At 46.3% G+C, this 26,516-nt stretch overlaps 1 protein-coding gene and 1 long non-coding RNA gene across 2 annotated transcripts in view; both read right to left on the bottom strand.

The window, feature by feature from the left end:
- TNC (tenascin C) overlaps positions 1-26,516 on the bottom strand; it is a 66,107-nt gene that overhangs the window by 17,134 nt on the left and 22,457 nt on the right. Inside the window, 14 exon segments of the mRNA XM_072984546.2 lie at positions 2,728-3,000; positions 4,385-4,660; positions 6,142-6,414; positions 8,522-8,794; positions 11,165-11,437; positions 18,632-18,800; positions 18,802-18,896; positions 20,366-20,455; positions 20,744-20,929; positions 21,926-22,195; positions 22,595-22,751; positions 22,854-22,969; positions 23,342-23,605; positions 24,820-26,412. Coding sequence (XP_072840647.2) covers positions 2,728-3,000; positions 4,385-4,660; positions 6,142-6,414; positions 8,522-8,794; positions 11,165-11,437; positions 18,632-18,800; positions 18,802-18,896; positions 20,366-20,455; positions 20,744-20,929; positions 21,926-22,195; positions 22,595-22,751; positions 22,854-22,969; positions 23,342-23,605; positions 24,820-26,412 — 4,308 coding nt within the window.
- Positions 1,052-2,140, bottom strand: LOC144585148 (uncharacterized). The gene is made up of 2 exons (XR_013539662.1): positions 1,851-2,140; positions 1,052-1,671 (listed from the first exon to the last, which is right to left on the bottom strand). It is a non-coding gene; the product is annotated as an uncharacterized LOC144585148 (long non-coding RNA).

Genomic DNA, 26,516 nt, shown 5'->3' with positions numbered 1-26,516 from the left:
GGGAGAAAAAAATGCATCCAAAGGTTATGAGCAAGAGAAGTTCCCAACCAAAAATGTCAGTGGAGGTGATGTCATTCTTCAAGAACTCAAAAGCAGCAATGAGGTACAAACGAACAGACCATATCCCCCCGCCATGCAATATTAAACATGCTGGTAGTAAGCTTGATGTTCATCCGTTCGCTGTCTTCCATCAGAGCTACTTCGCTTTCTACTAACTTTATTTGACAAGCATAAGCTAAACTGTTGTAACGAGCTCCCATTACCCCTTCCCCAAGCTCCTTTGATCTGTCAGAGCAGTGCTTTCTTTCACATCTTCTGAGAAACGTCCCAGATCTGTGGCCTGCATTTAAATATCCCAGTCAAACTGACAATGCCCCCTTTCCACACAGTTCATCAGATTGCAAACAAATGCCCTTGGCTACCATTCCAGCTGAGGGGACGAGGGCCATCCTGCTCAAGTGACCTTAGATAAGACCTGTGAAGAGGTCTTGAAAGAGAGTTGTGTTTTCTCCACACCACACACTGTCAAAATTCACACAGGACACACTACCCAAAGCATGGGCAATGGCAACTTTGAGTGGAGTGCTGTTGCATTATTGCATCTGTCGTTGGGAAGCCCATGCATTTCGTGTCATAGTTAAGGTACGAAACAAACAGGGAAGGGTATCTGGAATAATAAGTGCACAGTGGAACCGAGCCCTAGGATGGAACTCAGACTGAAATTCAGTTCTAAGTGGTACTTTTACCAAGGAGGGAACAGATCCACCAATGTCTACTCACAGCGGAATTCATCATCCTAACAATCAGAGAGTACCACTGCAACAGTGCTGGGCAATGTTTGGCCTTTCAGGTCTACAAGTCCCACCTTCCTTTGCCCAGATAGCCAATGGTGCTGGGTGAAGGAAGATCTGCAGCCTTCTCATTGCCCACTCTGTCAAACAATCATCCTATCTGAGGAAGTATCCATGAGAGGCCACTTACGGAACAAAAACAGATCCTGAAGTTTGATGGCATTTTTGTCTAATCCAGCAGGGACCTTCTAGTGCTCTTAGGGGCAGAAAGAGGTCCATGGAGCAGCATCTAACCACAGCACTGGAACAAATAAGTAGCAAGGTGTGTGTCCTACCACACAGAATGAAAAAAGTAGGTTTTTCCCTCAATGACAAAGACACGATCTCCTGCTCACAGAGGCTTCTAGAGCTGTCGTCTCTACAGCTCGAGGGAGACGCAATCAATCCCAATTCCAAAATCAAAAGAGACAGTGATTATGTTGGCCTTTTGAGACTTGATGTGGCCTGTACAAAGTGTTCCCGAAAGGTCTCAGATTCTTTGATATGCAGGTGAGAGACTGTCTGGACACAAACTAGATATGGAGCCTTCAGTACTATAGAAGAAAGGCAGAACATTCACTGGATGAAACATTTCCAAGGAACTCTGAGGCAGCCGAATTTCTTGGTCTGCAAGGAAGATGAGAGAACGGCTAACTAATCATGCAACTGGGTTAAGACACAATATTTCCATGGAGGGGGTTATCATGAAAAGTGTGGATATATACGCAAGTCAGAGTCTGCACCTAGAATCTGCACAACTGAAGAATACTCAAGAAATGTGACGTTCCTTTGTTCACTTAATTAGTTTCTATTACCAATCTCCTTTCTCATTTTGAAGCCCCTGCGTCATTCGGAGACGCTATGGTGGTGGATCTTGAAGTTGTTCAATGGGTTTATCATGGGTCTTGGAAGTGGGAATCACCCCTCTATAAACACATGTTTAACCATAAAGTTCACCATGTACTATCTATTTGCAGACTGAAGTAACCCACAAGGAACTTGTAATTGGACTTGGACTACCTGAAGATATAACTATGTTGAAGTTAATCAGAGATGGGCTTGGCCAATGTTGAGCTAGGAGATTACTACTACTACTACTACTTCTTCTTCTTCTTCTTCTTCTTCTTCTTCCTCTTCTTCTTCTTCTTCTTCTTCTTCTTCTTCTTCTTCTTCTTCTTCTAGTTCTTCTTCTTCTTCTTCCAGTTCTAGTTCTTCTTCTTCTTCTTCTAGTTCTAGTTCTTCTTCTTCTTCTTCTAGTTCTAGTTCTTCTTCTTCTAGTTCTTCTTCTAGTTCTTCTAGTTCTTGTTCTTGTTCTTGTTCTTGTTCTTGTTCTTGTTCTTCTTGTTCTTGTTCTTGTTCTTGTTCTTCTTCTTCTTCTTCTTCTTCTTCTTCTTCTTCTTCTTCTTCTTCTCCTCCTATTTCTTCTCCTACTTCTTCCTCTTTTTCTTCTTGTACTTCTTCTCCTTCTCTTCCTTCTCCTTCTTCTTTTCTTCTCCTCCTCCTCCTTCTCCTTCTCCTCCTCCTCCTGTGTTTGCAACACAAGCTGCTTCCTGAGAGCAATTTGTAGAATAACTAAGCAGGGATTAATAGGATGCAGGTACATTAGCGCTCCCCCTTTGGACGGGATGGTGGAGGCACTTGAATAAGTCAATACCTGTACAACATCTACCACATTTTAAATTGTTGTCCTGTGAAAGACAGGAAATAAACATCCAGGTAGGAGGAAAAAGGGAAGGATAGGGGGTCACGTTAGTGGATGTGTGAGTAGCTAGTGATGAGGGAAGCCATGGTTTTATTTGGCAAATGGAGATGGAATGTAAGATCTTCCAGAAGAGTAAAAAAGAGTGAGTAGAGAAGAAAGACAAGAAGAACAGCATTCCAGTTGCATGAAATATACCTGTAAGAGCAACAGCACTTAAAGGCCTGGTTTGCCGGCCTTGGGCAAAGCCATAAAGCATAACTTCATAGCCAATCCCAGTAATGAGACCTCTAAGCGAGAGCTGACGCTGGGTTCCTGGGAGGAGGAACTCTTGGGGGTCCAGCAGTTTGCCGGAATCCACCACGATGACTAGAAAGCTGTCAAAGGCTTTCTCGGATGCCATCCAGGAGACGGTAAACCCATAGGGGTTAATATTTGAGACTGTGAGGTTTTCCAGTGGGGGTAAAGTCTCTGAAAGAAGGGGAAAGGTTGAGTTAGAGGTGGTGGCATGTCTATCTTAAGATATACCACTGGCTTCAGGGAGAAGGATTTGTGATTATTATGCTGTGGGACTGACTGTCAAAGAATCATATATAGGATTCATGAATACTGAATATGGCTCATGGAGCATATAAATAACCCACTTTATGCACAGATAGTGCTGGCTGGATAGCTCAGTGGTTTAGGGTCTCTGGCTGCTGAGCCAGAGGTTGGGAGTTCGATTCCCCTCTGGACTTGATGATCCATGGGGCCCCTTCCAGCTATACAGTTCTAAGATGATGATTAAAATACCAGGCTCAGTCAATCAAAATTATAAAAACATTGACTGGCATTATATAACAGATACAAGTCTTAACCAAAAACCTAAGTATCTGTTAAATATTGTCACAATATGTATGCAGCTCCTAATATTGTCAGGTTTTGTGGTCTGATGGTGTTATTTCTGAGATCTGCAAATGCTTATAATACTTTGTGAAGTTTCTTGATATATTCCCAAAGCCCGAAGGACTACGGGGACACTGAAGTGTGTTTTATCCACAAGCGAGATGTTTCGATCACCAAACATAGTTTTCTGATTCTTTATTTTCAACTCTGGCATCCCCTGGAATTGCAATGTCAATGATCCAGACATTTCTTCGTTCTATTACTACTGTGTCTGGTGTGTTATATTCAAGGTGTTTATCAGTTTGTATCATTATTATTATTATTATTATTATTATTATTATTATTATTATTATTATTATTATTATTATTATTATTATTATTATTATTATTATTATTATTATTATTATTATTATTATTATTACATCTGAACTTGTCCATTGCTAAACTGTGGTTTAATTAATTAGGTAAAGGTTCCCCTTGACATTTTAGTCAGTCGTGTTCGACTCTAGGGGGCGGTGCTCATCCCCGTTTCCAAGCCGTAGAGCCAGCGTTTGTCTGAAGACAATTTCCGTTGTCACGTGGCCAGTGCGACTTAGATTCGGAACGCTGTTTACCTTCCCACCAAGATGGTACCTATTTATCTACTCGCATTTGCATGCTTTCAAACTGCTAGGTTGGCGAGGAGCTGGGACAAAGCGACGGGAGCTCACTCCGTCGCGTGGATTCTATCTTATGACTGCTTGGTCTTCTGACCCTGCAACACACAAAGGCTTCTGCGGTTTAGCCCGCAGCGCCACCACGTCCCTATTTAATTAATTAAGTAGCATACAATTCTTGATGCCAACTTTGGATGTTGACATCTTGTCTCCCCCATATTGCTGGATTTTAATACTTGGGTGGGCAAAGAGCTGAGATAAATCGGGGCGGACATAATGAAAAAATGAAAAGAAAAACACTTTGAAATGGATACCTGTCATCACCAAAGGGATGAGGGGCTCCGTGGGCCCCTCGCCCGTGGTTGTTCCCTGAACGTTAATGTCATAGTCAGTGTAATCTAGTGGGCCTGGCACAAAAGTGTCGGGAACATCTCCCGTTCCTGCAAGCTTCTGAGGCTCTTGTGGTGGCAAAGAGCCTCCAGCATGGACCGCCAGCTTGGCCAGAAGTTCATCTCCGGTGGTCCAGGAGAGGTTGAAGGCGCTGGCCTGAGCGTTTGTGAGTGCAAGCGTGCTCAGCTGTGGGTCGGCCTCTGAAGGAGAAAGAGAACACAAAGCAAAGAGAGGTCAGAACAGCTGGTGGGAAGCTGTGCGGCAGGAAGCCAACCGGAGGGGTCTCATTTCAGCAGTTAACAAAAGAGTCCACAGATCACGCCTCGATTTACCTTCAGTTGGCTATGGCGTGAGGAGGATCTCAGAAAGTCAATGCATGCAGTTCCTTCCCATTTAGCACAGTGCGGTCAACTCCCGTCTTGCAATGGCCATTGAAGGGGGTACTGAGGTGAGCTGAAAATCACCCAGCCCCTTGGGGTCCTCCCCTCCTCTCTAGGAGCCTTGTCTTCTCCAAGGTAACTTAGCGATGGAGGAGATGATTTGGGAAAGGAGATGGTTGTGCGCAGGACAGCCAGCAGATGAGAGAGGCCATCCGCTTGGCCCTGCTTTGTTTATGCTCATGGTGTAAGTGATGCTTGAAAGACCCCAATTAAGGATTCATGCTTGCCCTGCCTTCATGATCCCAGATCGTGACAAGCAGTATCAGCATGATGCTTCTTCCCACCCATGAAATGAGACAAATGGTTCCCTGGGGATGGCACGGAGTACAGAGCAGAACAGGTGACAGACAAGGTGCTGTCAGACTTACATGCAAGTCAGAAATTGTTTCCCCTGCAGAAGGTGGTCCCTGTGGACATTTTCAAAGCATGCTTTCACATCCAGAAACAGGCAGAGCCCTCAGATCACAAGGGTTCCTCCATGCAATGCAAGTTGGGAGAATCTTGCCTGGCAAGATCGAGAACGTTCTTTGTATGTTGGGGATGGCAGCTGCTAGCAAACCTTCCCGGCATCTCACAGGAGTTGAGACATGGTCATCAAGGAGAGACGTAGGACCTCAAGAGAGGGGCTTTGCTTTGACATTCCAGCTACCGATTTGGCCTCACGACGTATGAGACGATTTTGGGAAGTTGTCATGCAAATACCAAGATCCTTCCAAATTCAACGACAGAGCTTTGCTCTTCAGCGTAGACCGTGATGAAAGACTGCATGCAAAAGAACCATCTCTCAGACAGTCGAGGACCTTGGACGCCAAGAGTTCAGAATGAGGAAGAGAGAACAGGCAACACAACAGAAACACAACGAGAGAGAGAGGAGTAGAACCAATGTAGATCAGATTCAGAAATGTTCCAGAAAGATATCAGGCGGAACAACTACATACATATACATATATATGTTGTAGCCAGATGCGTGTCTATATATACACACAAGAAGAAAGAAAGAAAGAAAGGTGACATGGATCTGAATGTGTGCATATATAAAAGAACCAGACAAATGGGTTCCAGACATTAAATTCCCTTAATTGTGGGGCTATGACAAGATTGTTCTCTGTCACAAGCTAAGAAACAAGGCCTCCTTTTTAGTTTCAAAACAAGATGGGATGGAGGTGAGATCATTGGCGGAAATCGCACTGAATGCTGAAGCAATTCTATGAAAAAAAATTGAAACATTCAAAGTTGTGTACCTGTAGTTGCCAGAGCTGTCAGAATCTGGCCACCGTTCCCATCAACCAGGCCATGAAGCTGGAGGCTATAATTAGAGCCTGGCCTTAAATTGGTGAGAACGTATCTCCGTACATCTCCCGGTATTGTGTGTTGCTGGAAGTCCAGAGACTGGTCGTTGGTGTTCCTAACATCTAAGAGAAACTGATCGAACACAAAGTCCTGCGCTTCCCATGTGACCAAGAGGCCGTTGGAGGTCATGTTTGAAACTGTGAGTTTGCTAAGCAGAGGTGCAGCTACTAGGAGGAGAGAAAAAGAAACACACGGGCTGGGATCAACATTGGGAAAGCTCCTGAAAGCTAAATACAACAGATGTGAAACTGACCTTGTTTTTATTGGAAAAACCATGAGATCTAGCACCTACCCTCAAAAGAGAAGTTCAGTAAGATGGACAGAGAATCCAGGAATAAAGGTTGGCTCTGAGAACATCATCAACCCAAGCATTATTTTTTTCAGCACCAGAACTGAAATCCATGCCCAGATCCTTTCACATACTGCAATTTTCCACCTCCCAGGCCTTTGTGACCTCACAACAGCCTAATTTTCGCACCTTGTTGTCACAGTTGTTAAAACCCTGGGACTCAGGAACCCTTGATCATCCCCTCAAAAATGCCTGGAGACCTGCCAGGATGTCCTTTTCCACCTTCTGTCCAACCCTATGATAAGAGAAGCTGAGGAAGTAAGCTTTTTGGGACCCCCTACCAAAGTTAAGTCCTGGGGTTTGGGGTTTTGTTTATTTGATTTTTCCATGTATAAGATGCCCCCATGTATAAGACGCCCCCCACTTTTCTAATCCAAAATTAAGAAATCTAAGTGGGGCTTAGCAAGTGTAAGGGGAAAGGGATCAAAGCCCTGCAGAATCGCTTTGATCCCTGCTTTCCCCTCCACTTGTTTTTGTTCTCTCCTCAGCTAACTTCCATGTATAAGACGACCCTCAATTTTTAGTCTAAAGATTTAAGACAAAAGTATAGTCTTATACACAGAAAAACACAGTAATTGTGCAGAGTGTCAGTTTTAATTAAACAATACTCATTCACAATTCATTGCAGTGGAGATCTGTGCAGAAGCCACTCATGGTCAGTTCTCTTCTCCCTAGTTGGTAATCAAGGCCAAGCCATTTGCAGGTGAATTTCTTGCCCGTACTTTGAGATATTCCCTGGAGACCCTGTTATAGGTCCTTCTGCTGTTACATGGTTGACCAACCTGGAACCAGGTCCTTCTCATCATTGGCACCATGGTAATGCCACCCTCTCCAGCCTCTAGTTAGTGTCATTCTCTCGCAGACTCTACGCAAAGACAATGTTTTGGACAGAGACCCTTTGAGACTCTGGGTTGGTCTTTTTCTTGCTTTGTTGCTTCTACTGCAGGTCTCATGTCCTTGAATCCCACTCAGTACCATGGAAAGGTAGGAAAACTATCAGGGAAGGATATGGCTTAGTCTCCTAGACGTGCTCATGTTGTATGAACATTCTGTTCTCAAGTCGGTAGGATTTGAGAATTATCCTGCTGGATCAGACCAATGATCTGTGTCTGGGCTAATGAATGTTTGGCTCTCCAGATTTTTTTTGGCCTACATTTCCCATCATCTACATCATGAATGATTAACTGTATGGGATCATAGGTTCAAACTACTTGGAAAGCCAACATTTCCTCTCTAATTTGGTGACGTCCTTAGACTTTTCTGCTGTAGTTTAGAGCCATGCATGAGCGCTCTTTGGTAGAGAGGTCTAGGTCCCTCCTCAAACTACAAGTCCCAGCATTCCACATTATGAGGTCATGGCACTTAAAGTGGATTCCAGATGGTGAAGTGTAGCTACTACCAATGTTTGAGAAACAGAAGGAGAACATTCTCTCTGTCCGCTATATATACTTCATCCTGGTGTATGTGTACATAATGGCGTACATACACCTCCCAGGCTGTGTTTGAGATCCTCAGATCTCCCATGATCTTCCAGAGGGGAAATTAAAACAAAACAAAACAACCTAGAATAAAAAAGGTTCCGTTTGATCTTGGAAGCATCTAAGAGCAGTGTCTTGAATCCCAGTGAGCCACTAAGCCTACTGTCCTCCCCACCAAACAATCAAAACCAGCGGCAGTCATCCCATTCAGAGTCTACATCATGCCAAGGTTTGTGTACTTGAGTCACGTGATCCCCGTTCACCTCCTCCTCCTCCCACCACAACATAAGAAGTTCCAGATGTGGTCCTCTTTCCTGGAAGGGTAGCTTCAGAGCCACACTTTGCTAGAAGGCAACATAAGAGCGGAAGGAAATGAATAGCTATGAGGCGGCCCTGCAAGGAAAGAACAGCCGATTTGTTAGCATACGAGATGGGAACATGTACCTGTAGTCACAGCAGCACTTAATGTCTGAGAACGGAAGCCATGAGCAATTCCGTAGAGGTAGATAATGAAATCGGTTTGAGGGGACAGCCCTGAGATATGAGCGCTCCTCGAATCGCCGGAGACATTGTACACCATGGGTTCTGGCAACCTGTTGGAATCAATAATCTCTATGGTAAAGATCTCGAAGTCTCCACCGGTGGTTGTCCAGGAGAGGTTGAAGCTTCCCGGGGTAATGCCCGAAACCGTTAGCTCGCCAACTTCTGGCTTCGTGGCTAAGAGAAGGGAGACAATATTTACTCCTTTTTCGTGCAAGCTCAAAGACTGCTCCTCCGTTTTCTGCTCGGGCGCCTGCATGCCACATTTCCGAAGCAGGAGATGGAATGGCGAAAGCAGCTCACGCAAGGAAAAGAAGGGGAAAGCGGAGAAGCAACACCAAGTTAGATGCATTGCCCAGAAGGGGACTCTCCATAGCAGCCATGCAGATAAAAGCAGGAAACAGCAACCACTCCTGGGGAAAGAGGTGGGGGTCTCTTCCCATGGAGAGACTGGACTCCCTATACAGCTTTCGATGAAAAATATGTTAGCTTGGAGTAAGGGCCTACCTAGATTGGATGGTTCCTAAGAAGAAGGGATCCTTTTCCACGGACTCCATAGGTGGAACAAATTTAATAGGGCAAGCCTTATGAGCACAGAGAGATGTCTTGGAAAATATTGTTTGGGGGGGAGGGGATTGATTGATTGATTGATTGATTGATTGATTGATTGATTGATTGATTGATTGATTTGCTTGCTTGCTTGCTTGCTGGGGGGAGGTTCCTAAATGCCAAGCAGATTTGGGGAAGGGTTGAATGGAATCTACCCAGAATGACAGAAAAAGCGGAAAGGGCTCCTAAGGAAAAACTGCAAAGGATCTCTTTCCCATGACTGGAGGAGTGTCGGAAACCAGTGTCATCTGTGGTTCCGAATGGAAGCATGCAAACTGCTTCATCGGCGTGCACGATCCCATCCTCATCATTGGGACATGGGAAATGTACAAAACGTACATTGGTGCTCAAGGTAGGCAGCTACGAAAAACTACAAACACAGATTTTTATAGTTCTATTCAACCATGAAGCCCAAAGTTAGGCTTCGGCCAAAATTCCTGGCCTGTCACTTGCTTTGTGGTCCAGTTATCTGAAGAGAGAAAATTTTGGATGGGCTTTGTTTTTTTCTGGGAAGGTCCCATTTTCAATCTGTGAGATTTCTTGCAATTTTATTAGTCGGTAGCTGTTGTCTCTTGACACACAGAGACATCCTGATCTATGGGCCATTGTGCAGAAAACAGAGCAGACATATTACAATTTCTGACAGAGGCAACACAAAGAAAATAACAACTCCAGGAAGAGGAACATTCAAGATGAATGAGAACTGGCCGGTTTAGGTTAATATACAAAGGAAGCAAAAGCAGAAAATCTTAGCAAAGCAACAGCTCTGAAGAGGTGGATTTTTGGAGGGCTGGGTTGGAAGAGACCCCCTGCTTTACCGAGAAGGCAGGAATCTTGCAGAGAAGAAAATGGGAACACCCAGCAATGGTTAGTGTGTGCCAAGTTCCCAAAAGAGGCAGCACAATTGCATGCAAAAGAAGTTGGGTTTCATCTCTTCTGTAATCCATGGGACACCCTCTCCACCCCCCCACAAGGTTCATCGGCATAAAAGGATTAGCAGCGCAATGACGACATAGCAAGAGTTTATCAAAGAAAGAACGACCTATAGAGCTGGAGGAAATCAGAACAGAATTCAGGGTGGGTGTCGAGGGGCAGAGTTAGGGTGAGATCTTTAGAATCCTAGAGCCATGAATTTGGAAGGGGCCTCTAAGGCCACCGAGTCCGACCCCCTGCTCAAGGCAGGGATCCCAATCAATGAAGATCGGACAGAGGGAAGTTCTCCAATTTTTCTCTTGAAGGCCTCCAGCGTTGTTGGCCACCACCTCCCAAGGATCATGGGTTCCATTTAACTCTTACAGAGTTAACCCTCTGAAAAATTAGGCAGAGTGATATTGTTAGGGATGTGGACTTTCAGAATAAACGTAGGGAAACGTGATCAGATCTCCCTTCGGTCGTGACCATTGCTATGGAGTCATCTAACCTACCTCAAAGGTTGATTTATGACTATGGGTATTGCCTTGCTAATTTGGGAAGAAAAATCCACACATATTTGTAATGTAAATTGATGAGGAGAGAGTCTCTGACAAGTATCACTCAATGAGACCCTGGTAGGTCCAGATTTCAGTCATTCAGGCTGAAGATGTTCCTTCTTTCCTCATATTTTGGACTATGGTTCTGCTAACAGCATTTTTGAAAAGGGGATAAAATATTTGAATGGATAGCCTTCTGGTTATTCTTCCTTTTCACCCTTTTTTTCTTTAAGAAATGAAAAAAGAAGGGGACCCCCCCAAAAAAAACATGTAATATAGTGCCTTAGGTGGTGTTTCTAGCTACAAGATCTGAGAGGTTAATGTGAGACGGAATATCCAAGTTACGGTTGGTTGGAGAGGCGGGGAAAGCAGTCCAGAAATGGATGGATCTCTCTGCCTGTAAAGGAAGGAAGGAAGAAAAGAAAGACGGAGAGAGAACCGGATTGGCTGAAGGAATGCCCAAGGATACCTGTAGTGGATTCAACCGAGAGGGGTTTTGTTCTATATCCCTGAGTTACACCATACAAGGTGACCATGTAAAGTGTGTTCGGTAGAAGGCCCGTGAGATCCACCCATCGCGCACTGCCTGGAACGGTGAGATTCTTCGCGTCGTCTGGCTGGTTGGAGTCCCGCACCTGTATGACAAAGGTGTCGTAGGCGCCGTCCGCCGCTGTCCAGGTTAGCTGGAAGCCATCCCAGTGAACTTTAGAGACGGATAGATCTCCCAGCTCAGGTTCCTCCTCTGGAGAAGGACAGAGAGCCAACCGGTTAATGAGATTTCCCAAGCCCAATGACCCAGGAGCACCGAGGCCCTGTAGCGTTTGATGAAAGGGCTTTCTTCTTAATGAGTTCCACTTGTAACTCATTACGCATTTATGAGCCCATCTCTCTTTCACTTACACACGGGCACACTCGGCGTATAGATCTGCTTTATGAGAGAACCTTTGGATTAGATTTCCAGAAGAAAACTTGGCAACTGAGCCAAGAAAAGCCGACGTCACCCCGGTATTAAGTTCCAGGACCTCAAGGGGGATTCAGAGGCTGGTTTCCTCTGAAATAGTTTTACAAGCACTAATTATGCCATGCAAGGCCTTGTAAGGATTTTGGCTGCCAGTTTTACAGAGGCCCTTAACTATTCAACATTTGCTGTTCCAGCGCTATGGCAGTATTGCGCTAATGAGCCAGGCTTTCCAGCACTATGGCAGTATTGCGCTAATGAGCCAGGCTGAAAGCTCCGGAGTTGGGGTGAGCAGGCCTTCAATGCTAATGATATGCCTGAAATTAGAGCTTCCCTCGAAGACAAACCATCCGCTCTCTCCATTCCATGCCTCCCATATATTTCAGCCCAAGACATTTTACTGCCTGAGGGAAAACACCATACGGCATCGCACCACATACAACTAGATTGGCAGCTGAAATGTACTTCATTACAAGGCATAAGGTAGCATTTCTTGCCATTCCTGAGGACAACTGGCTAGTATAGGGAGTTCCTTAACAGGCGAATTTCTAAAGAAATGAATGATGCTCAACCCAAACCAGCATTCTAGCTAAACCTTTCCATGCAAAATGGCAGCGATTTACAGTGCAAGAAAGCACTTCATGTGTGCATTTATTTAATGCAAATATGAAAAATGTGCAAAAACTCTCATAATTTCACTCAGGAGGGGGGAGACTGTTGCATTTTTTCATTCTCACCTGCAAAAATGAAAAAAATATCTTTTTTTCTTGAGAGATAAGACTGCTTCCATGCAAACAGTGCGCCCAAATATGCTGTGGTTGGGTAGCAGCTGCTTCTGTGTGGATGCTGTCAATGATGGGCACCTTCTCCCCCCATGCATGATAGCAAAGAAAGAACCAGAGTTTTATGACGTGACTCCAGTTTCATAGCTGCTGCAAATCCATGCCAGGGTTTGATCAGCACATTGCAGGAGCTAGCAAAAAGGCGCTTGGCTAACTAAGCGCAGACTAAAACATGAAGTGGATTCATTGCTCTGCTGGAATTAGAGCCACAAGCTTCTACTGGAAATAATCCATGCTTTGTCTCCCGGACATGCAGAAGTGGAAACGTTTGTGCACCATAACGCCAAAAAACACGACACTTTTCAGGGATGAGAATCAGCCCAAGACCAAGATGCTCCTTTTTCCAGTCCAAGCACAAAAACCAACTGGACTGGCAGTCCAGAGCTTGATAATGCTGGAGAATTCTGGGAAGCATATTCCAAAAAGATAACTTTTCAAAACCTAGGCCTTAATTCAACACGGGCAGTGAGACGGAGTCTTACCGCTACATCGGAAGGGAGCTCCCTAGTTTAGGAGATGTAAAATATACTGTATGGCAATGGCAAAAGCTGCTCTGTCTTTCAAGAGGTAGCAATGACCATGAGTCCCAGGAAATATAGGTGAAGGACTGAGCACCCCCCCAAAAAAATAGTTAAGCACCATGGAGAGCTCTTGTAAAGTTCTCACTAGAACTTGGGACAGATTTGCTTCCTCTCTCACACATAAGCCCGAGCTGTGGAGGGCCACACCTCCCTCACTAAGATACAGTTGGACCCTCGTATCCACAAGATCAGCACTTATCCGTGGTCTGGCAATGTTAGAAATATTAAAAGAAAAAACTAGAAATATATATTTCCACAATGTATTTGCCAGAAGTGACCACTAGAGGGCATCAGAGACCATGTTATGTATTCTTCTTGTTGAAGAACACCGTATGGCACCACACGATTCCCTCTAGTGGCCAGTTCTGGTAATTTCTTTAGCTTTCACTATTTATCCACTGTTTCCAGCATCCGTGGGAGTGCTTGGAACCAATTTCCCCCAGATACAGGGGTCCTACTGTATCTTCCCTAATAGGTTAAAAAAAGGGCTGTGTTAGGAACAGTCATTCATGCAACCTTCACAGGAGAGAAGAAATCAAGTGCCATTCTTAGGTTTTGCTACTTTCCACCTCTTATGAGAATGAAGCCTGTTGACCTTATGGCAAAGGATGGTGGTTCTGGCAGGAACCTCCACATCTCAAGCATTCCTTAAAAAATAAGGCCAGATGTCATTTTTTTCTCCCATCATGCATCAGCATGTCAGCCACAATCACCTCTTGCTTATAGAGCAGCAGACATTCAAGACATACAACTTAAGATAAACAGAGAACAAGCTTCTCCTATTTATGGTCTATATCCTTTGTTTTCTCTCCTCTTTCTCCATATTTGTAATGCCACTGGGTAGCTCAGGGGTCGAAGTCTTTGGCTGGGGAGCTAGAGGTTGGGAGTTCAATCCCCCCCTGGGCTTACTTGACAGGGGATGGACTGGATGACCCATAGGGTCCCTTCCAAATTCTGCTGATCTAAGAGGACAATCTGATAGTCATGATCAGCATGGGCATCTCAACATTAACTCTCACCCCACTCATATTGTGGACTCCCCCCACAAATCTATGGGGAAATTTACTCTCATGAACCCCTCGCCCCCCAGCGCTAGCCTCTTATGAGTTGCTAGCTGACCAGTTTCCCCCCTCATCTCCTCTTCCCTACAACATGTTTTTTTCTCCTAAGAACCCTGTGGCTGATCAGTTCCTAGAACGCTGTCAAAACCAAGGAGATGAGAATTTGAACTGCGGGCTCCACCGAGCTATTCTGAGCTTCCTCAAAGGGAAGCCTGGAGAGGCATATAATAAATATGAGGAATGGAAACATGAGACATGATGGGATGGCAGTAGCCGGACCAGAGCAGGCTGATTAACTGAGAATAAATACAGGCTGGACTTGAGAGCTTTTTGGACAAACAACAGATACACTGCTATAAACATTCTTTCCAAATGCAAAATTCCTGTATTTATTATATTCTAGGCTCAGTAAAGCCTCCCAGCTTATGCTTCTGTCTTCTTATATTGGCCCAACTGAAGAGCTGAACCCTGTAAAAAAAAATTCAAGGCAATCCCTTCCCGTTATTTCGAGCATGGAGGTCAAAGAACACAACATTTTGCTGGGTGCAGGGTTTTCTGTCCACATTTTTTACCTCTGGTGGTAGATTCAAGCCTTTATGAGGCATGGAGGTGAGAAGACAAAAGGGTCGGAAGCCATGTGAGGCTTAAACCCCAAATGGCTTAGGACTTCAAAGCTTGCCTCTTTCCACGTATTCTTACCCAAGCACAGATATCTTCCGGGATATCTTCCAGGGTCGCTGCAGTGGGAGCAATAGGTCACCATTAATGGTGATGGCACAAGCTTCTCTGATCCTCCCAGCTTGTTGTGCTCCATCATCAGAAGGCCAGGGCAGGCTTTGCCTGAATTCTGGACCAGATTGTTCAGACACGAAACTCAGAGGAGACACCATCCCGGACCTACAGTTTCAGCTTCTAATGATCTGCAAAGCTATAGCCTCTGATCTGATCCATGGAGATAAAACTGGGGTCTGGACATAGCCTACCCAATATCCATGGAAAGATGGTGGGACTAAAATAATGTTAGTGGGTACTTGGGCACTCTTAAACTTTCTCTGAATCAGGTCTTGGAAGTCTAATTGTGAGAGAGCGAGATTGAGTGTGTGTGTGTGCGTGTGTGTGTGTGTGATGTTCTCTGGATGAGTTTCTTTTGAATGTTCCCCATCTTTGCTTGTACAGAGTGGCTTCTGGAGGAGGACTCACCTAAGAATCCAAGAGGCCTGTTCTGATGTCTAAGTTAGAATTACTCAAGTTTCCAAAGCTTCTCTTTGGGCATATAAAGTAACTCTGGGGCATTTAAGGGCAGAAGGGCTGGAATGATGGGTCTTGTCATACTTGGCCCAGGAGGGGAGGTTTCTCACCCCCACAGGCGACCATCGGCGGAAACAAGGCGAGGATTGGTTTCTTGAGCCACATCCTGGCATCCTTCCAGGACGCCCTTATTTGAACCTTCCTCCTGATGGTTGCATACAAGGACCCCCCCCCTCCGCCCCTCGAGGTGGAGAGAGCTCACCCAACCGGCTAAAACGTGGCTCCCTGGATGTAAGAGCGTTTTTGGCTTGCTGACACTTCCATGCGGAGTCCTGGAGAACAGCTTCAGCTTGACAAGGAAGGAGAAAGGATCAGCAAGCAGCCCTTCAGGATGCTGGACTCCAACGCCGGAGAAACCCGGCTTTTCAGAACTCACAGTGGGTTTCTCTCGACCGGCTTTTCTCAAGCCGCATTGTGCTTTTCTTGGAAGAGGTTGTGATATCCATCATCTCAACTGGGGTGGATAATTTAGGGGTAGATGAACATTCTGAGATGTTGACCAGCTTTTCCCCAGAAAAAGCCATTGCTTAACTTATTTGTGGTTACGAGGGGCGAAAGCCAGTTGTTGGAGGCAACGAGCAAGGACCCATGGGATGAAAGGTCTTGCTAAGTCAACTCTCTTTAATTCAGTAGGTCTCCTCTAGTGCAACCTAAAACTTGGATTTTTTCCTCCATGGTGTCCACATGCTCTCTTTCTTGGCTATGGACTTTCTACACATACCCCAGTGTGTCTTTCATGCGTATGCCTTCCGGCGCATGTGTCTGGGGATATCTTACAGGGCAAACTGTTAAAAGACGCCGCCTGCCTTGAAGATTCCTTTCGCTTGTCCCGGGTTTGGAAGACAGCTCCATGCTTTTCATGTGGTTTCTAAATGCCTAGCCATGGGGAAATTGTGGAGCATGTGATAATTTTTGTGTGTGGGGGGGGAGTTGATGTAAATTGGCATGTTTCTGTCCTGGGTTCCAGAAACCAGATGGAGGTGCAGGAACACTAAAGTCCCAGATGGCATCAATCCATTGCTCCGGCTAGTTTCAAACTCCATCAAAGGGCCTCTTTTTGCTTTTATTGCTCAGATATGGGAGGATTTCTTAAACATCCAGACCCCTTAATCCACAGATTGCATGGAAAGAAACTTTGATCTTGTCCCTTCCTTTTGAGCCATGTGGCACACCAAAACCAGAGTTTGAGATTCTAGGCTCGAGGGGGAAGGACATGTTCAAAATCATTTGTCCTGACTGAATAGGCTGAGCTACCACAGCCATGCTCTAAGCCATGCGCTGGATGTGGCCTCTTGCTTCTGATTGTTTCATTGCCCGGTGAAGGGACAGTAACTGTCTAGCTCAGTATGTTGCTACTCACATCTGTGTGTTCAACTCTCCTTGCAAAACCACCGAGAGGGTGGACCAAATGCTTTCCTCTCCCCAATCTACCTGCACCCCCAGATCCTCACAGGCTAGGCTCCTACAGATTCTCATACCATTTTGAGCTGGCTGTGGGTCAAGCTGCCCCTGACCTCCTCCGTTTTGACCTTTGGCTTTTTCTGGGCCGCTAAAAATGTTTTCCAAAGAGGTTTTGAACGGCATCCTCTAATGACTGTCAAATTTGTTCCCTGTCTTACTTTCGTTCGCCACTCTTGGTGTGCTTCTTTCTTGTGATTGATGGCTTTGTTTTTTATTTTTATTATTTCACCGTATTCCTTTCTTTTTCCTCTTACTGTTGTATACTGTATTTGTTTGCTCTCTCTGTGCCCAGAGTTGCACTGCCTTGCACTAACCGGGTGGTGTAAACGTTGAATGAATAAATATAATCAACAGGGTGGCCAGAGAGGCAGCTAGCCCTTTTGGCACCTGGGGTGACCAGCCCTGTCGCCCACCCACTCCACCATGACACAAGATCACCCTGTACAAAAAGAGGGCCATGTAGGGCTCCTCAAAAAGAAACCAAAATACACTTTCAAGACAAAAAGAGGCAAAAACAGGCCATAGAGACCATGTCTCCCCCAATCCCCATGCCTGATTTTGGTACCCTCAGAGGATCTCAGAAGTCTGCTCCAAATCTTGTACCTTCGGGGCTGGCAAATAAAGTTATTTACCCCACAGAGGATTCAGGCATTTTCCTTAGGACCAACCCAGCTATTTGTGTTTTTGAGACATTTAGTGGGTCCACCGTATCATCCTGTCCCATCATAGGATCATAGAAAAGTGAAGTTGGAAGGGGCCTACAAGGCCATCAAGTCCAACCCTCTGGTCAATGCAGGAATACCATTAAAGCATATCTGCCAGGTGATTATCCAAGTTTTTCTTGAAGGCCTCCAGGGTTGGAGCGCTCATCACCTCTCGAAGTCACTGGTTCCACTGTCATGCTGCTCTAACAGTTAGGAAGTTTTTCCCGATATTCAGCCCAAATCTGGCTTCCTTTAACCTGTGCCCATTGTTGTGTGTTATGCACTCTGGGAGGATGGAGGACAGATCCTGCCCTTCCTCTGGATGATAGCCTTTAAAATGTTTGAAAAGTGCTATCATATCACCCCCCTCAGTCTTCTTTTCTCAAGGCTAAACAGGCCCAGTCCCTTCATTCTTTCCCTTATAGAGCTTGGTTTCCAGCCCCCTGATAACATCCTTGTTGCCCTCCTCTGAACTTGCTCCAATTTGTCAGCCTCTTTCTTAAAATGTGGTCTCCAGAACTGGACACAGGACTCAAGATGAGTCCTAACCAGTACTGAATAGAGGGGGACCAGTACCTCATGGGGTTTGGAAACTAGACTTCTTTTTACACATCCTAAGTGCATCCCCCCAAATTATTGTCTGAAACGGAGAAGAGAACAACAGGGTGTGTGTGACTTTTCTTAACCATTGGAGGGGTTAATTTTTACAGCTTTCCTGCTGAATTCTCTCAAAACTTTGGTCTTTTTCTAGCATCCCCCCCAAGAAGGCTTCACATGTGCATCAGATTTACACCTAACATGCATTTCTGAAGAATGTCATCTACTGTAGTTCCTTAGAACACAACACTGCTCTTCCACCCACCCCTCCTTCGGCTGCATTGGAGATGTGACCATATGACAAGACTTTCTTCCTCGTGAAGCCCAATGAGGGTTAACCCCAAAAATTCTCTAGAAAGAAACCGGGTGAAGCTGGTTAACCAAAGATAGAGAGAAGAAATCCCAGCGAAACAGTATAACGTACCAGTAGAACCGGACACGGTGGACGGTTTGCTCCGGTGCCTTCCTTTCTCCGCTGTCAGGCTGATTGTGTACTCTGTTCCGGCATCGAGCGATCTTAAGATATGAGATGTGCTATCAGCAGGAATCTCTAGTTCATTTTTCTTCCCCGATGGAGTCACGTAGGTAAGGCGGGTAGCGGTCGATTTTGGCCAGAGGTCGTTTCCAGCGCAGGGTGAGCGTGGTCTCGGTAGGATCGGTGACCTCCAAGTCTTTGGGGCTATCCAAATCTGTGTGCAAAGAGGGACCCGCTTTAGAAACCAAGGCTTTATGTGCTCAAATGGGGGAAAAACACAGTGGAGCCAGAGGTTGGGAGTTTGATTCCCCACTGGGCCTCCTTGACAGAGGCTGAACTCATTGATCAATAGAGTCTCTTCCAGCTTGGTAGTTTTAGGATGATGATGATGAAGAAGAACTAGAAGAATTAGAACTAGAACTAGAACTAGAACTAGAACTAGAAGAAGAAGAAGAAGAAGAAGAAGAAGAAGAAGAAGAAGAAGAAGAAGAAGAAGAAGAAGAAGAAGAAGAAGAAGAAGAAGAAGAAGAAGAAGAAGAAGAAGAAGAAGAAGAAGAAGAAGAAGAAGAAGAAGAAGAAGAAGAAGAAGAAGAAGAAGAAGAAGAAGAAGAAGAAGAAGAAGAAGAAGAAGAAGAAGAAGAAGAAGAATTATTGCTGGGAAATTGCTCCAACCCAGCCCCAAAAAGTAGAGGCCCTAGAGATGGACCCAAAAGGTCCAAATTGGACATAATTGTGGTTGGTCTGGAGCACATTTCCCCCTGCATGATATGATTGCCAGGAGAAAGATTGCACCAGACCACTCCACACAAGCCATCCAAATGGTGATCTCTTCACCCACGATTCCTACTTGACTGTGGTAGGCAGATGGAACCCTGTGGTTGAAAGAACTGGCCCACTGAGAATTAGTGGTCGGTCCCCACCCTTTTTAAGGAGAACAAAGTAGTCTTTAAGGCCAAGCCAATGCCTTCATCAGAGCTGGACTCAAGACAGAGGGAAACAGCCAGAAACAAACGCCCTGACCACAAAACATTTCCCTGGTTTCTTGTACCAAGACTAAAGAACAGATGGAGTACTCATTAGAAATGCATGGGCCTCATCAATCCAAAGGTTTCATAGTCCTGTCCCTTCTCAGACACTGTTATCGCAAGCCAATATTTATTTTCTATGTCTGAAAATGCAACAACAACGGTAATTTTAGAGTTGCGTTGCTCAACGGGACCCTGTGGATCATCCAGTCCATCCCCTGACAAGGAGGCCCAGGGCGGGAATCGAACTCCCAACCCCCTGGGTCCATAGATAGAGTCCTAAACCTCTGAGTGAAGTTGATGCTGATAGCTTCTAAACCTGGTCAACCGTAAAGCACCAAGCAAAGTTATCTCAGCTTCCTGGGTTAAACCCTGCGATCCTCGGTGAGAGATTCGCCTGAATCCTGTTACGTAGCCCCACCAACTCCACCGCACAGCGAGAAGGTGCAGCCAATAAATCAGTCCTTGCTTGGGTTCTTCATTGCAGATGATCAAGCACCTTGGTGGATGATTTGGAATCCAATCAGAGACCCTAATATGAACACCAATTTGCTGCTATGAATTACATCATTTCAATTCTGCCTGCATAACTACGCAACAGGGTTTGGGACCAACATTTTCCTTTTTTCTCTATGGAAATAAGACTTTTCCCTCTTACCCGTTCCAGCATTGACAGTGGCAGGAGCACTCTCTTTGTCCTGTTTCACCGCAGTCACCCCAATGCCATATTCCGTTCCAGGCCTTAAACCTAAATGAAATGAAGTGAAATGAAAGATAAAATTAAAAAAGAAAATACAATTCCGTGCTGTCGTTTGAAATCCCCGTCAGTTGTATGCCCTGTGATGATTAAATAACTTCTAAAGCAATGGTTCCCAACCGTCGGTTCCTAGAAGTTCTTGGACTACGACTTCCAGAAGCCTTCACTGCTAGCTGTGCTGGCCAGGATTTCTGGGATTCGTAGTCCAAGCACATCTGGGGACCCCAGGTTGGGAACCACTGTTCTAAAGACAATTATTTCACCTTTCAGGAAACGTACCTGTAAGTGTAGCTTTGGTCGTGGCCTGGTTGCTTCTGGGCACAGTAACTTCAGCGTGGTCTCCACCTGATATGGGGGCATACTTGATCCTATAAACCTCTGGCGTTGCCTGGCTATTCTTCCATTCTAGGGTAATGGTGTTGTCTGTCTGGGAGATCCTTTTCAGATTTTTGGGAGCATCGAGTTCTGGTGGGAAAGAGAGGAAACAGTGTGACTGTTCACATTAGAAAAACTTTGGGTGTACAGATGAAGGGATGAGTCTATTCCTGCTCCATATCATGCGTTCTTTCCTAATTCTGCTCTGCCCTCACTAAGCTGCAACTCTTAAGAAAAATCTCCATGGCTTTGTACCCAGGTCTCTGTAGGATCACCACCTCTCCTAAGACCCCCTCCCAGGATTTGAGATGATTACCAAAGGCCATGTTACTCGTCCAACCAACCTCAGAGGTCTGGTCGGTCCATACAGGGCTTTCTCTATAAACCTTTTGGTTACATAATCCCTTTCTGACTGAGGGAAGTCACAGCTGGAGCAGCTGGACAGCTGAGTATTTATTTATTTATCAGATTTCTATCCGCCCATCTAAACCAAAGGTAGTTAAAGCATCCGGCTATGGAACCAGAGGTTGTGAGTTCGATTCCCCACTGGTGGGCCTTCCTGACAGGAGCTGGACTTCATGATCCATATGGTCCCTTCTAGCTCTCTGCCATTCAAGGATGATGATGATGATGATGATGATGATGATGATGTTGTTGTTGTTGTTGTTGTTGTTGTTGATGATGATGATGATGATCATCATCATCATCATCAATCATCAATCATCAATCATCATCATCATCATCATCATCATCATCATCATCATCATCATCATCAGGACTTTGGCCCTTTAAAATGGTATTTTATTCCACAAATTTTCAGGAAGGCTGGAGAAACGGGCTGCAGTTCCGAGACATTTATGCCAAATAAAACGGATCCTGTCTAAGGTTCCACAAAATTTTCTTTGCTATTGTATGTGAAATTACTTTATGCTTGAAGACCCAGGAGAACAGAAAAACAATTCACCAATACTTCAACAAGTAATGTCTAATTCTATATTTTATTTGAATGTTTTTCCCCTCACAAAAATAGGTACCTCTAGCTCATCCTGAAGTAGATGTTTGAAAAAAAATATGTGTTGTCTTTACCTGTGGTAAAGGTTTCCGTTACGGGGTCGCTCTCCATATCCCCCCGTCGGGACACCAGCGTCACCTCGTATTCTGTGTGCGGCCTCAGATTGCCGATGGAGTACTGGTTTTCGTCCTCCGAGAGATCAATAGAGGTTCGGTCCCCTGGGGAATCCTTGGGACCAAATGTGAGCTCAATGCCATCAATTTCAGCCAAGGGTTTAAACCACGTGATAAGTGCTGTGGTGTCTGTAACATCCTTAGCTTCAATCTGGCTGGGAGCGTCAAGCCCTAGGACATGAGGGAAAAGAGGAGGCAAGATTTTAAGATCATTGAGTCTAACCAAACTCTTCGCTAGAAGAGGTGTTAAAACAGCATCAACTAGGAACAGGATTTTCAGATTTTCAATCTCATAATTGTCCATTCCTGGAGTTCTGCCTGACAGATTGAGACCTAAATGTGGCTCGCCTGGGAGAAAGGCCTAAACGGCAAGACCTTAAGGCCTAGCTCTGCCTAGCTTCCTGTTCAAAAAGGAAGTTCCCAGCTAGCCCCAGAGTAGGAACAAGACAAGACAGCACTGAATGATGCTATTGCTTTTGACGGCTGTTGTGGCACTTGTAGATAGCAGTCCTTCTCTTAAACATTCATACTTGGTTGACGTAAGCCCGGGGACATCCAGTGACTACCTACTTGTTGTTACTACTCTGGAGAGACCAGGTCCCCTGGTCTGATTCTTCACAACATAAAGGGACACATTATATTGTTGTCCTGGAGCCAAGCCTGGTTGGACGTAGGATGTCTGTGGCCTCTTCAGACTGCTCCGTATTCCTCCATTGTCTTCCTTTTTCTACAAAACAAAAGGTCAAAGAATTGGAATGTGAAGAAACAAGAACCCAATCTGGGACATTTCAATTCACAACAGAAGCCTTGCGAGTTGGGTTTTCCTTACCAAGCTGTTAAAAACAATCTCCCATCCACTGAATGGAATATCTAGTGGGTCCCATTCCACTTCCACTGATGTTTCTTTAACAGATTTGAATTTCAAGCCGTCAGGGGCAGGCAAATCTGAGACGCAAAAGGAGAACAGATATGAGATGTGGCTTCACTGCAGAGCTGAACAAACCATATTTGGTCACAGGTACATGGTGATGATGCAACAGAAAGAGAAGGAATACACCACCCATTCAAACAATGGGAAGGATTCACCAGCATCATTAGTTGACCTTTAACTAAGACTGATGAAAGCACAGAATGAGATGCATTTGTTTAGATAAGAGCCCACCAAGTGATAAATGCTGGTCTAGATGGTCAAATGTTCTGACTCAATACATGGCAACTTCTTATATTCCTATATTCTCCAGCCTGGCTTTACACGTTGCCGTTCTGTTGGAAATCAATTCTGGGAGGAGAAATTGGGTGGCTTCCAAATAGACTCACAAGTGGCAACCCGGGCGCTAATTGGGATGCTCTTCTTGTTCTTCAGGACGGCAAAGACGCGGATGAAATACTCCACACCAGGTTCCAGTTCCCGGATCGTAGCTGACGTTCTGTTTCCGGGGACTCGGAAGTGCAATTCTAAGCCCCCGACCGCCGTAGGGACATAGGTGATGAGGTATTCTGAGACCACGTTCTCGTTCTTCCATTCCAGGTTGACAGTCTTATCCGTCACATCTACAATGGTCAGATCTTTCGGAGGAGACACTAGGAAGAGAAGGGACAGAGAAACAGAGAGACACTTAAAACATCTAAGGGGTGCCCAGAGTGCTGTTATGGATAGAGAGACCCTGGTCTGAATCCCCACTTGGACATGGAAGGAGTGGATCTGACAAAACTTGGGGAGTGGAGCTAGCAAAACCACCTTCTAAATCAGTGGTCTCCAACCTTGGGCCTCCAGATGTTCTTGGACCTCAACTCCCAGAAATCCTGGCCAGCAGAGGGGGTGGCGAAGAATTCTGGGAGTTGTAGTCAAAGATCATCTGGAGGCCCATAGTTGGAGACCACTGCTCTAAATGTATCACTTACCTTGGAGACCCTATTAGTGTCGTGATTGAGTCCAACGTGCCAGCACATAACTAACTAATGCATTTAAGAAGTAAAGGATGTGTAGGTGAAAATTCATTTTGTTATTTAAACGCTCATCTGCATGTTCAGGAGGACATGCCACCAGAAGAGTGCCATTGTGAACCTCACTCCCCTAGCAGGGAATGGTCCACTCCCTCTGGAGTTTGAAAGCACAGGATCTTTGCAGAAGAAAATTAGCAAAATAAAGGAATGGGAGAGGACAGAGCTGTCATCCTGGTGCAGTGGAATGCTATATCCAGGTCACATCTGGCTGAGGACCCAGAGGTTGGGAGTTCACTTCCCCACTGTGCCCCTTGCAAGCAGAGCCAGCCTGTGGGGCCTTGGGCCAGCTGCACAGTCCCAGAGCACCCCCAGAAGAAGGGAAGGGGAAACCACTTCTGCATATTCTCTATCTGGAAAACCTTGGAAAGGGTTGCCCTAAGACAGAATTGACTTGACAGCACATTATTATTTATTATTATCATCATGATACCATCTGACCCAGCTTCTCTGCTCCCTCTGAGCTTAAATACAGTCTTCCCAGCAGTTGGGAGAGAAATGAATTGATTTCTTCAGGAAGATTGCCTTGTTGCATACAATCTCTTTTGTAATACAGACTATGGACGGTGGTTCAGTCTTGAATGGGCCATTAAGAGCCCCTCGGCTTGACAACAGAACTACCCCTCATTGGCTGATATGGATCGATGATACAGCTGGCTGCATTTTGGACTCCCCTGAGAGAGCAGCTGCGGGAGATGGCCATGATGAGCAGGTCCCAATTTACTGCGGCACATAAATCACATCCCTTAACGACAACAATAGTCAGCGATGGTCAACTTTTGGGTGGAACTTACCATCAGAACAGTCGTCACCAACGTAGCCTTCTTCACAAACACATCGCCCATCTACGCAGCGACCGAGATCGTTGCAATTGTTGAGGCAGGAGCGTTGGCTGCAGTCAACACCTTGGTATCCCTCGTCGCACACGCATGCCCCGTCGACGCATCGGCCTCGGTTGCTGCAGTCTTTGGGACACCGGCGTTGGCCACAGTCCACCCCGGTGTAGCCCTCGTCACACACACACTGGCCGTTGATGCAACGGCCACGGTCGTGGCAATTGTTGGGGCAAGCCAATTCGAGGCAGTCGACGCCCACAAAGCCCTGGTTGCACATACACACGCCGTTGACGCAGAGGCCGCGGCTGTTGCAGTCGTTGGGACATTGCCGTTCGGCGCAGTCTTCCCCGGTGTAGCCTTCATCACACACGCACTGGCCGTCGACACAGCGGCCTTGGTTGTTGCAGTCGTTGGGGCACCTCAGTTCTCCACAGTCCACCCCTGTGAAGGCCTCCTCACACACACACTGGCCGTCCACACAGCGGCCCCGGCTGTGGCAGTCATTGGGGCACCGCCGCTCCCCACAGTCCTCACCCACAAAGCCCTCATCGCAAACGCACTGCCCATTGACACAACGGCCTCTGTTGTGGCAGTCGTTGGGACATTTCAGGTCTCCGCAGTCGTCCCCCATGAAGCCCTCATCGCACTCACACTGGCCATTGATGCAACGCCCTCGGTTGTGGCAGTCGTTGGGACATCTCAGCTCGCTACAGTCCTCCCCCATGAACCTTTCATCACACACACACTGGCCGTTGACACAACGCCCTCGGTTGTGGCAGTCGTTGGGGCACCTCACTTCTCCACAGTCGGGCCCCAAGAAGCCCTCACTGCACACGCACTGGCCATTAACGCAACGGCCACGCCGGTGGCAGTCGTTGGGGCACCTCCGGTCTGCACAGTCGTCCCCTGTGAAGCCTTCGTAGCATTCACACACCCCATTCTCACACCGGCCATTGCCGTGGCAGTCGTTGGGGCAGGCCACCTCCCCGCAGTCCTCTCCCGTGAACCCGGCTTCGCAATAGCAGGTCCCGTTGACGCAACGCCCTCGGTCGTAGCAGTCGTTGGGACAGACAAGCTCGCCGCAGTCTTCCCCGGTGTATCCCTCGTCGCAGACGCACTCCTCTTCGATGCAGCGGCCTCGGTTGTGGCAGTTGTTGGGGCACAAGGACTGGCTGCAGTCGGCTCCGCTGAAGCCTTCATCACAGAGGCATTGCCCGTTGACACACTTGCCGTGTGTGCTGCAGGGCGGCAGGCACACTTCCAGGCTGCAGTCCTCACCCCCGTAGCCCTCAAAGCACACGCACCGCCCATCAATGCATTTACCCTGGTCATTGCAGTCTCCCGGACATGTCCGCTGCCCGCAATCCTCTCCGGTGTAGCCTTCGTCACAAAGACACTTGCCATTGATGCACCGGCCCCTGTTGTTGCAATTGGAGGGGCATTCGGGGTCCGAGCAGTTGGGTCCTTTCCACCCAGGTTCGCAGATACAGCCACAGATATCGTTGCTGTAATTTCCACGTCCGCCGCAATAGGGGGCGACATCGGTGCGACCTAGAACCGCGAAAGAAGAATGCACGTTGGTCCCACGGCTGAAGGTGCAAGAAGTGAAGCGAAGGAACGTATCATGACCCATTCTTGAGTCCCCAGGTGTTCTT

The sequence above is a fragment of the Pogona vitticeps genome, chromosome ZW-PAR (assembly GCF_051106095.1).
Source record: "Pogona vitticeps strain Pit_001003342236 chromosome ZW-PAR, PviZW2.1, whole genome shotgun sequence".
Classification (NCBI taxonomy): Eukaryota; Metazoa; Chordata; class Lepidosauria; order Squamata; family Agamidae; genus Pogona; species Pogona vitticeps.
This window is presented reverse-complemented; position numbering and strand designations above follow the sequence as displayed.